This window comes from Lynx rufus, unplaced genomic scaffold (assembly GCF_022079265.1).
Source record: "Lynx rufus isolate CCGP_SWC_20201006 ecotype Redwood Valley unplaced genomic scaffold, mLynRuf1.p SCAF_8, whole genome shotgun sequence".
Classification (NCBI taxonomy): domain Eukaryota; kingdom Metazoa; phylum Chordata; class Mammalia; order Carnivora; family Felidae; genus Lynx; species Lynx rufus.
The window spans coordinates 34,619,448-34,631,931 of NW_025814896.1; the positions used below are offsets into that span (position 1 = coordinate 34,619,448).

The 12,484-nt window shown below is 36.2% G+C and overlaps 1 protein-coding gene across 1 annotated transcript in view; it reads left to right on the forward strand.

Annotated features, from left to right (window-relative positions):
• The first annotated feature begins 384 nt into the window (after window positions 1-384).
• PLCB1 (phospholipase C beta 1) overlaps window positions 385-12,484 on the forward strand; it is a 146,366-nt gene continuing 134,266 nt past the window's right edge. Inside the window, exons 1-4 of the mRNA XM_047069168.1 lie at window positions 385-500; window positions 2,313-2,366; window positions 3,492-3,567; window positions 11,050-11,150. Coding sequence (XP_046925124.1) covers window positions 385-500; window positions 2,313-2,366; window positions 3,492-3,567; window positions 11,050-11,150 — 347 coding nt within the window. The remainder of the gene's footprint in view (window positions 501-2,312; window positions 2,367-3,491; window positions 3,568-11,049; window positions 11,151-12,484) is intronic.

A 12,484-nucleotide genomic window follows, 5' to 3' on the forward strand; every position in this document is an offset into this window, starting at 1 on the left:
TTACAGGTGCATTGAAAATATATTTGACTCTATCTTAAACTCTTCGGTAACTCTTTCTCTCTTTACAATGCTAGGAAACTAGTAAAAAGTACTTGGTTACTGAAAGGCAACATACCAGTTTTCTATCAGTAAGGATTTTTAAAAGCAGACAAAATTTTGTTTATGTGATAAGAACATTTCCTTCAAAAGGAGAAGTTACTCAGGGCTTTAAATTTAATTATGTCATTTTTATAAAAAAGAAAGAAAGAGAGAAAGAAGACAAGTAAAGGAAAGAAAAGAAAAGAAAAGAAAAAAGAAAAGGAAAAAGTCCCTAAGGCATACAGATTGAACTAATTTGTCTTCCTGGTAGCCTAGCTAAAAACATGTGTCTAGAGGCTGTACAGTATGCAAGCTAATGCAAGTGTGATTTACATCTTTCAGGAATGGACAAATGAGGTTTTCAGTTTGGCAACAAACCTGCTGGCCCAAAACATGTCCAGAGACGCATTTCTGGAAAAAGCGTAAGTAGCCCTAATTTTATTGCTAAGGGTGTTGCTTCTTCTGAGTCAGTTTCCTTTCTCCTTTGTGAGTTTTTTGTTTATGCTGCACTGGCTTCTTACATTGATAAACATAAACTTCCCTTTGGGATTTGTTAGAGAACTGATACCTCCAGTGTTTAGAATTGGTAAACTTCCAAGAAAGATTGCTCTTTCCTCCAAGCTGCACATCCGTGTTAGGCTGAGCTCTCCTGAATGTCAATGCCTTTGACACACAATAAGGAGACATGTCCAAATCCTGGCAGCTGTGTTCAGAACCAAAAATTATTAATTTCAGAGGGTCCTCTGCTTCTACATACATATACCTGTGTCATATCAATTATTTATCTGAAGAAGGAAAAGAACAACATACAGGACTCATTTCTCTAGAGTCTTAGATCTCTGATAGATTCTATAATAACTTCCCTGCCTACTTAAGTCATAAACTGATGTCCTGATTCCTGCCCACAGATCCCAGAAAGTGTTAGTAAGAAAGGAGAAAGAGAAAAGATGCAGAGGAAGGCACAGAATGAAAAGGAGGAGGAAAGACAAGCAAAACAAGATTACTCAATCACCCTGGAATTACACAGTCTTTCTAAAAATAATTTGACCAAGGAAAATAATGATTTTTGCCAGATGAGCAGCAAGGAAAATTTGCTGTGTTCACTTTGGAGGCTACGGATGTCCAGGGGGTTGGAAAGCCTTGAAATCAAAACCACAAGCAGAAACATTACTAGGTGGTCCTCTGTTTACTTATTAACTTTCTCTTTTCCCTGTTCTTCTGTAAGACATACCCACCATTCCAGACCTAAGACTCCAGCCTACATTTCTTTCTTACTCTTCTATGAATTGCTTTTACTGTTAATACTGCACAGGTCATTACTTAAATGCTTTTTCATCTGATCATCTCCTCTCTAGTTTGTCACCTTGATGACCTTTCTAATGCCTCTTCCTACCTGCTGCCTTTCTTCTCTCTTTTTACTGTCTTTGAGTTTATCGCCCTTCATCTGTGAGAACTTTCTAGGACATCTAATGTACCAGGTAGAGTTAGTGGAAGAGGACACAGATAAAGAAGACATTGTATCTGAAACATAGCATGTTATAGCTAGTAAAACATCTAATTGGCTAATCATTGTCTATTTCGGATATCCCTTTCAAACAAGTGTATCCCTATGAATAGCTGCTATGGGCATTCTAGAACATGCCTTTTGATGAACATGTTATAACCATTTCTGTTGCATATGTATCTAGATATGGGATTGATGGGTCATAGCATGTGCAGTTTCCTAAAGTGGTAATCCCAATCCACACACCCATGAGCAGCATTCAAAATTTCTGTTGCTCTCTCTCTATCCATATGTCCATAAGCAGTTGAAGAGATAAATACAGTAGTTGTATTGACACAATGGAATACTTTGCAACAATGAGAGTAAATGATCTACAACTATAAGCGAAAAATAAGGATGGATCTCAAAAATATGAGAAGCCAGACACAAAAGAATGTTATTCCATTTATATAAAGTGCAAAACAGGCTAAAATGAAATCTATGTTGTTTAAAGTCACAATAATGGTTCCATTTTGGGGACTGGGCTCTGGAAAGGGGCACTAGAGGAGCTTCTGGGATGTTGCTAAGGTGATCATGTTCTAGTTCTTGATCTGGGTACTGATTGCAGAGACCTAAACAGTTTGTAAGATTCAGTAAACTGTACATAGGCATCAGCTCTTTTCTATGTATTTTATTCCTTAATAGAAAGCATTTTAAAGATTAAACACTTGTTTTTCTGCTTCTCCAACAGCTATACGAAGCTTAAGCTGCAAGTCACTCCAGAAGGGCGCATTCCTCTCAAAAAGTAAGCTTCGGGAGCCCTTCCCAGTGTTCATGTGCTTTTCTCAAAGATTTGACTCCATGCCATGGCTCTGTTTCATTTATCCACTGGCCCAATGGGAGCCTGAAAATGCATGGTAACCTTGTTCTCCCTCATGCTCCATGTTCATGTCAATGCAGCTAGTTTCCTCATAGGGATTTTCCTGTGGCATCATTTTCAAGAAACAACAAAGCAGGAAGTGGGTAGAAAGGGTGGGAAACCTTACTGCTAAACCCAAAAGGCCATCTGAGATTCAGATCTATTCTAGGAATAGAAATTGGGCAACTTCAATGCCTCTTTCTACCAAGATGACGCTAGCCTTAAAGGAGGAGCTGCAAACTCAAATGTTAACAGAAACCAGGCAGGGAACTTACATGATGATGCAGGCCAGGAGTGGGAAGAACTAGAGTAAAACTTATCTAGAGGAGACAATGACAGCTCACCTCTACCATATTCCTTGTGGGACCAGTGGGCTCTGGATGCTAGATTTTGTCATGTTTCAATAGAACCCATAAATTCAAATTATTGAATAAAATCCAGTTTTAATGCAGTACTTAAATATTATTTTGTTAATAAATTGACCTCTCTTTTATTGAAGTATAGCTGATGCACATAAATTTTATTTTTTAAAACCAAATTACTGACCAAAGGAAATACGTCCTTAGTCTTTAACCTTTGACTTACTGGTAGGCTCTTATTCATAACAATGTTAAATTATTATTATTATTATTATTAAGAGTAATTCATTATCTACTAATAATATTAATAACCTACACCTTTAGAGCAATAGGTAGCAGCAAAAGAGAAAGAGTTATCAAGGATTTATTTAAGTACTTAATATTAGAGGCTACTTAGTGCCATGGTTTTTCATTGGGTCATCACCTTTGCCTCAAAAGGTTGATTTTATATTAGATGTTGTGATTTTGAAAAGCACATACATAGATCTTTTTTAGAACATATATGCAGATGCATGAAGCAATGCATATATTTTATATATTTTAATTCTTAAAAGATGAATGACGAGGAGGTTTGATTCAATGGGATGTTTCTAATGGGTGTCATCGGTAAGTGTGTGGTCCATATCTCATGTGTTGTGACTTCATTTCACAGCATATACCGCTTGTTCTCAGCAGACCGGAAGCGAGTTGAAACTGCTTTAGAGGCTTGTAGTCTTCCATCTTCAAGGGTGAGCATGTTGCTTTTCTGGAATTAGTAGTATTAAACAGCTGTAATAATCATACTGAAATATAGCTTGCCCTCATATTACCCAAACATTTTTTAAGAAGTCCTTAGGACTTAATATTAATATTTACAATATATGGGGTCACTGTAATTATATTTTCTTTCATTCCCATAAACCCAATATTTTATCTACAAAGATCCTTGTTCTTTGTAAATAGTAATTTTTTAGAAACATCTAATATAAAAAGATATGGGCCAAAAAGTATTATTGTTAAGAATTTAAACTTCTCATATTAACAAATCCTTTGTTGATGTCCACTGAGATGTTAGCTAATCAGTATGGATTGTGATTAGGAAGATATTTAAAATATCGATCCATCTTATTCTAACCATTTAAAATGTCTAGTTTTAAGACTTGTAGGTTAATAAGAAATTAACATGAGAGTACATGTTTATAAATAAATATATTTACATTCTCTGCTGGGCTGTGCTCACACAGTTTTTGCGTGGAGGGATGCAGAATGAATCTGGAGACTGCCTACTTTGCTCATAAGGTGGTAAGATAGAGGAGAGAAGAGACCCAACACATTCAAGGCACTCAATGTATGTTGCCCACCTAAAATAATTTGCCTTCATTTCAGTGCAGTCCTATATAACTGGCTCTAAGATGACTTGTTACCATTATTTCTGGGAGAGCAGTCTATTTTATAAAATCTTTTTCTCAGGCTATATGCAGAACTCGCCTTTCTATTGCAAATTATTTTTATCCTAGTATCTAAGCAACAAGTAACTCTTTCCCAAGGATAACACTTAAACTATAGGAAGAACCTTCTAGCCTCTTGAAACACTCTGGAAATGTTCAGTTTGCACTGAATGAAGTTGAGAAACCATTCCTAAACTTGTTAAGTTATGAAAAAGTATTGAGTGCTATTATTAAATGTAACAGCCCATTCTTATTGTCAATACTTTTTAGGAAAATGCAGTTTATTAAGAACTTCAATAGGTAACAGAAAGAAAAAGAAGAGTGCTCCCCCATTCTGAGTTTCCTGCTATAGGTGGAAAAAGTGGGTGATGCTACAAACCTGGACAGAGCCATGGAAAGGCTCCCCCAAACATGCTAACCTTCCCTTGAATATGTAAACTGAAATGATCGAATTTGCTCATTGTTGCTCTTTCCTAGATGCTTTGGGGTAGGAAAGATGTGCCAGTTCAGGTCCCATCATTGCTCAACAAATATTTCTTGAGCTCTTATACTACCTGCCCTCAAGCCCTGAGAATGTGTTAGTGAACAAAACATAGTCCTAGCATCCAAGGACCATACAGTTTCCGGGGGTGCTCCTCAAACACGTGGATTGACATATATGTAAATGGGTGGGGGGGGGTTGCTGTGAGCAAAAGGAATGGAGTGCTACCATTGTGAATAAGGGAGAATCAGTCCAGAAAAAGAAAAGGATATGTGCTAAAACCCTGAGGCTGGAACGAATTTACTGGTCTGAATAACAATGACAAAGACTTCTGCATTTAAGCACAAAAACAAAACAAAACAAAACAAAACAAAACAAAACAAAACAAAAAAAAAACCAAAAAAAAAAACTTGAAGGATGAATTTAGAAAACCATGAAAATTTTTTTTCCTCTGCAATTACTCTTGATTTTACCTTTACTGGATAACATCTTGTGAATATAATGCTCAAAAATTTTAACTTACTATAAATCTAGCTAAAGGAAAGAAAGAATAGAAATTGACGCTGAATAGAAAATCAAATCCATCAAGCAATTCTCTGTAAATTGCAATTTTCTAAACAATTGGATACTGAAAATTCAGTCAATAAATATAAATTGAGTTTTTACAATCCACTATGTCTACTATAGGATCATGCTTTCAGACCAATATTAGCTGGAGATATTTTAAAAAGAAAATGAGATTCAAATAAGAGTTTTGTTAAAAATGAAAAAAATATTTATATTTAGTAAATTAGCTGTTATGACAATTTCCTGAAAACAAATTGGAGATTAAAAAAAAAACAATCAGCCTCTATAATGAAGTCTTAAAAGATCATTATTCATAGGATGGTAAAGTATACTTTACTTGGGGGACTTGTAGAATTAGAATGCTTTAAAAAGACCTAAAATCCAAAGACAGGTTAAGAGCTGGGAAATAAATGTTTCCATGAACTGATGTATTTTAAAGCTTTGTAATTTCATATCTACAGAACAGTGATTCTAGAAAAAAAATACACTAATTAGCAAAATGATTCTGGATATACTGACAAGAGGTGTTTCAAACACCCCACAGAAGAAAAGGCAACATAAATGGTAGATAGGGCCGCATATTTGGGAGCCTCATTTCATAGCCAGTGGTCGTTCAGACTAGATTTAATTGTGTTCTGTAAATAGTACTTTACCAGAAACACAGTGGATATCCTGTTGAGATTTTTTAAACATTATCTTTGTGCACATTGTTAGGAATAATTAATGCACTTGAAGTTGTATCCTGGCCAACTGGATCCACTGGAATAACACATTCCTTTAGAGGCTACTCCTTTAGAGACTACAGTTGCTTGCCAAAGTTACCTTAATTGTTAAAAAGTAGCACTGTATCTAAAAAGAGAGACAAAGCAATTACTGTCTTTCTATTAATAACCCAAACATATTTTCCAGGGAGACCTTTGAACACCTTTCCATATTCAGAAAATTACCACTTTACCCATAAACTTTTTGAGAACTCAAAGTGGTTTTCTTGAACCAAATTCCCTTTGACTTAAGACTTATTAACTTGAAAATAGTTCAGTGACATTTGGATTTGTATTATAGTCACTGCATAGCACTGTCACTTTTTAAAAAAAAAATTTTTAATGTTTATTTTTGAGAGAGAGTGAGACAGAGTGCAAGTGGGGGAGGGGTAGAGAGTGAGGGAGACACAGAATCCGAAGCAGGCTCCAGGCTCTGAGCTGTCAGCACAGAGCCCCACGCAGGGCTCGAGCTCACGAACCCCATGAAATCATGACCTGAGCCGAAGTTGGACGCTTAACCAACTGACCCACCCAGGTGCCCCTAGCACTGACACTGTAATGAACTGACACTGTAATGACACTGTAATGAACAAGATAGGAATAAATCAATGGGTAGTTGATCCCTGAACAATACAGATTTAAGTCACACTGGTCCACTTACATGTAGATTTTTTTTTTCAGTAAATACAGTACAGTACTATAAATGTATTTTCTCTTCCTTGTGATTTTCTTTGTAATATTTTCCTTTCTCTAGGCTATGTCATTGTAAGAATACAGGATAGAATATATATAATACACAAAATCTGTGTTGATCGACTGCTAATGTTATCAGGAAGGCTCCCAGTCAACAGTAGGCTGTTAGTAAAATTTGCGAGGGAGTCAAATTTACACATGGATTTTTGACCATGTGATGGAGGGTCGGGACCCCAAGCTCCTGCATTGTTTAAGGATCAACTGTATTAGTTTTAAATAATAAAGTTGACTATAGTTATGAACTTACATATAATGCTAAGGAAAACAGTAACTATTTTGGATTTAAAGAATACTGTAAATATTACTGGAGAATACAATAAATAAAATGTAAAAATACTTCTCCCAGGATGACTGTAATATGTTGTCTTTCTCCTATGACTTATACCCAGCCTATAAATAAAAAATATAATCATTTATGTAGCTGTGACTCTGTCTCAAAATTCTGTCTTAAAATTACACTAAGAATTTGGTTTATTATGAGTAATTTACTTGTGATTATTTCATGTACTGTATGGCCAACTCAACTTTTGCCTTATAACTTTAGAACAAAAATATTAAGAATAAATTGATGTGAACATTTAGTTTGCTGGATTACAGTGTGACTTATGGAATCAAGTGACCTGGGTTCAAAGCCATAGCACCTACACACACACACACACACACACACACACACACACATACTTGGGACCTTAGACAAGTTTTGTAACCTGCCATGTCCCTAGTGTTTGTATCTGAAAAGGGTCACTAGCCATGCCAACCATATAGAGTTGACACGGGATCAAATGAAAACATACAAGTAAAGCTCTGTGTGCATGGGGGTGCCTGGGTGGCTCAGTTGGTTAAACATCTGACTTCGGCTCGGGTCATGATCTCCTGGTTTGTGAGTTCAAGCCCTGCATCAGACTCTGTGCTGACAGCTCAGAGCCTGGAGCCTGCTTCAATCCTTTGTCTCCCTCTCTCTCTGCCCCTCCTCCACTTGCTCTCTCTTTCTCGCTCTCTCTTTCTCAAAAATAAATTTAAAAAATTTAAAAAATTTTTTAAGTTCTGTATGCATGGCACACAGTAAGTGCTCAATATATATTAGTTCTTATTATCCTCTGAGTATTTTTTTCACATGCATATGTATATGTTTTTTTTTTCCTTTTCCTGTTTTTAATTTGGTATGTGAATATGTGATAACTATGTCTAAGGAATCTGGAAATGCAAATGCTACCAGTACTACTATTGAGGTGTTTTTTTTTTTAATTTCCCTTTTGAGATTCTTTGGATACAAGCATGGAATTGAAGCAACTTCATTTTTAAAGTTTGCAATACTTTTCTGGAAAAAATGGGCCTGATTCAGACTACATTACCCTTCTTAGTTTTCCTTTCAGAAATTTCTTTTTCTTTCTTTTTTTTTAAGGTGGCATGAGAAGGGGAGGGGCAGAGAAAGAGGGAGACACAGAATCTGAAGCAGGCTCCAGGCTCTGAGCTGTCCGCACAGACCCCCACGCAGGGCTCAAACTCACAAACTACAAGATCTTGACCTGAGCCAAAGTCAGGAGCTTAACTGACTGAGCCACCCAGATGCCCCTCCCTCCAGAAATTTCTTATAACAATAGCAAAGATAATCAGTGATGATCTGTTTTGTATTGGAAGCATGATGTGAAGGGCCAAGTCTTGGACTACAAGACAGGAGACCTAAGGTCAGGTCCCATATCCTGGGTTCACCAGCAAACATTAATTAGGTGGCTATTAAATGCCTGGCAGTGTGCTTAGGACACAAAGGAGTTAAATAAGAGATAGTCACTCCACTCAAAAACTCAGTCTAGTAAAAAATCAGACATATAAAAAATATGGGGAAAACTGCATGATAGATGCTATAATGAAGATATATAAATGTGGATTGTGGAAACAAAAAAAGAATACACCATCTCTAGCTAGTGTGGTCCAAGATTGCAGAAGGTATTTGAATAGTGGGCATGATCTTTAGAATGTTAGGCCGAGAGCTTCCTCCTGCTCAGATGGGACAAAATGAATCTGTTACATCCACTTTACCAAATTGTGAGATCCAGGAAAAGAAAATATGTGAATGAGATTTGTGAATTTCAGCCCTGTTTAAAATGTAAGGAAGTAAGACTTGTCCATAGCTTTTCCAAAAATAACTCCCCTATATTCTTTCAGTTTAGCTTTCATAGATGCTCATTTTAACTCATGTTTCCAAATTATTTCTTCTCCCATTTTCCTATACAGACACCAAAGATTTATGATATCCTCATCAGTCAAGTTGGGCAAAGAAAAATGAGACAAAGAAAATCAGCTGTATTGAATGGGGGTTTTTTTCCCTATGTGCTAACATCTAACTGGCAATGAAAATAATATTGTGTTTATTGAGATTATCTCATTAATATTTTCTCTTTAATAGAAAGTCCTAATTCATAGCTGGCAAATAAACAATGGTCAGAGTTTTAGGAAAGCATATTATGGTCTGAAATTATGTGTATGGAATCTTATATAAATGACTTCAGTTGAATCTGATTATCCTATGGGAATTCTATTCTATCAACTTCCACCTTTCTCATAAATTACATTTATTTACTTAGTAAATATTTATTGTGCACTTACTATATGTTACACACTGCAATCACAGCAGTTAACAAACAACACACAGGTCCTAGCTTGTGTAGTTCTTCAGGTTAGAAAGAAATGGAACCATACAGCCGGGAGCACAATACAGTTAAAGAGTGTTGAAATATGACACCAGTGAAACCTAATGGTAGCACAGAAGGGAAGACAAAACCCAGTCCAGGAGGAAGAGCTTTTAAACTAACGCAAGAAAGGAGAAAAAAAATAAGAGGTTTGGATCATTGCTGCTTAATGGACCTTGCTATGTGTAATGCTGTATGTGTTGTTTGGTTATATCAAAGTTCTGTTTTGCAAAATAGATTTTGTTCCTGCTCCATAAGTGGATTTACTAAAGGAAATATTATTTTATTCATTCATTCCACAAATATGAGACTCCTGCTGTTTGCCAAGTAGTGAGCTAAGGTCTTTTATCTGTTAGCAAGCAGTGTACAATTTCAGACAACAATTTTAGGTATTTCAATAAAAGTACATTTCAAAACATATGCATATGGTAAAAGGAAGGGGTGTTTTTGGTTTAAGGGTTTGAAAATAAAAATAATTATACAAACACTTAGCTGAAATAGGAAAGCAGCATGAAGAATGTCCTTCCTGTTAACAAAGGCTTGAATACATGCTTCCGGTTTCCATGGCAGCCCGACTAAACAGAAAAATAAGTCATAGAAATGACTTTTTATCTCAATGACTTGGTTCCCAAACAGTAGGACCAAGAAAAGTCTGTGAGAAATAATGACTGGTGCTGTCCTACTTACAAAAACTGTTTTACAACTTATCAGATTACTTAAGCCAGAAGGAACATTGTTTGAAAAAAAAAAAAAGATACAAAATTCGAATTTATGTTTTCATTTTGAAAATGTCTGTCTCGGGGTGCCTGGTGGCTCAGTTGGTTGACTGACTTCGGCTCAGGTCATGATCTCACAGTTCTTGGGTTTGAGCCCCGCATCAGGCTCTGTGCTGACAGCTCAGAGCCTGGAGCCTGCTTCGGATTCTGTGTTTCCCTCTCTCTCTGCTCCTCCCCCTCTCATGCTCTGTCTCTCTCTCTCTCCCTCAAAAGTAAATTTAAAAAAAAAAAACTTAAAAAAAAAAAGAAAATGTCTGTCTCGAGTTTCTTTGCTCCTCAAAAAAAAAGAATTCATTCAAACATCTGCTAAACAGCACATAAACAATGTGACTTCTCTTTATGCCACTGAACAGTTAAAAATGGTGAAAATGACCAATTTTATGATATGTATACTTTATGACAGTTTTTTAAAAAGATTAAAACTAAAAAAGAAAAAAATGCCTAAAAGGAAAATCTGCTAAACAGACCCTGTTTGTGCTAACTTACTTGTAAATGTACTTTAAAAATTGCCTTAAAATCCCTTTAGAAGGAGAAAACTCTTAAGCTTAAATTATAATGAAAAAGCAACAGAAAGTTAGACTTTTGATACCTCAAAGCCAGTGTCCAAATGAACTCTACAGCTAGCCTCATGATGTTTTCTGAATGTTCACCCTGACCTCCGAGAGAAACAGGAAGGAAAAGAGAGACAAGAAAACAGGGAGGGGGGAAGATAGAGAAAGAATAAGACATTCTACTGACCATGTTGCTTTATTTCCCAGAATGATTCAATACCTCAAGAAGATTTCACTCCAGAAGTGTACAGAGTTTTCCTGAACAACCTTTGCCCTCGACCTGAAATTGATAACATCTTTTCTGAATTGTAAGAGAACACGTTCTTTTAACCCACTTTTTCTCGGCTTGCAGAGGTGCTCGGGGTGGCTCAGGCAGGATTTTGAGCAATAGAGGGATATGGAAGAACTCTTTATGCACCGTGTACGATAACAGCTCTTGTGTGTAATTTGTTGGGACACCACCAACATTTCTACCCCTCATGTGCAACCCCTGCTTCTAATGAGTGAAAGGTTGCTGTGATTTGTTGCTGGGCGTTCTTAGTTTACAAATCATCTGGGGCTCTGTTTGATTTGAAGATTATGGCTAGAACACAGCATCTTGGCTTAGTGGAGGTATATCCATGGTGCAGGAAGAACTCTGACCTGGGGACCGGTCAGGTCACGTCTCTGAATCACATTAGTGAAATGAGAACTTTGGATTGCTAAGAACTGCCCCAGCTGAAAATCATTTGCTTCTATTTTAGAAAATTCATAGGCATTCCTTTAAAAAAAATAACTGAAAAAAATAAATAAAAGAAACAAACCAAAACACCAGGGCAAATGCAGAGCAGCAGCAATTCACCTTTCCTAGTATACTGAAATCTACATGACAATAGAAAATCAATCCCAAATTGATTGACAAAATAAGGATTTTTATTATGTGGAAGGCAAGCGAACAGCGCTAAGAATGATGCAGGATATACTCACTTTGTGATGTTTATTGCCATTAACTGTTTATTGAACATCAGCAATATTTGCACCATTGAACTTGCTTTGGGTTTGTCAACAGGATTGAAAAGGGAAGTTTGAATCGTACTATGTTGAAGATTTATAGACTTTTGCTGAAACAAAACTTTTGACAAGAAAAATGTACCCAGATTGTTTACCTTTTTTTTTTTTTTAGTAATGAGTAATAAATACATCTCTAAACAATTAAATGGGATATGGGAATTTGATGACTAAACCATACATTTAGCATCATAATAAAAAAAACCAAAACACCCATACCTCTATGTTCAGTTGAAAGTGGTGCATCCTTAATCACAAGATGCAATGTTTTCCTTCTGTGAATTTTCTTATGAATCCAGTATGGTTCAAGGCCATTGCGATTTAGTGGCAGTGATTGCAAAACATACTTGCAATATGTTTTATTTTTTAAAAATTGCCTTAAAATCCCTTTAGAAGGAGAAAACTCTTAAGCTTAAATTATAATGAAAAAGCAACAGAATTTTCTTATGAATCCAGTATGGTTCAAGGCCATTGCGATTTAGTGGCAGTGATTGCAAAACATATTTGCATCCCATAGAATACAGCAATTGTGACGGAGCAGCACGTTTTTAGGGCAAGATAGGATTTCAAGATAGCTTGCTCTTTCCAGGTATGG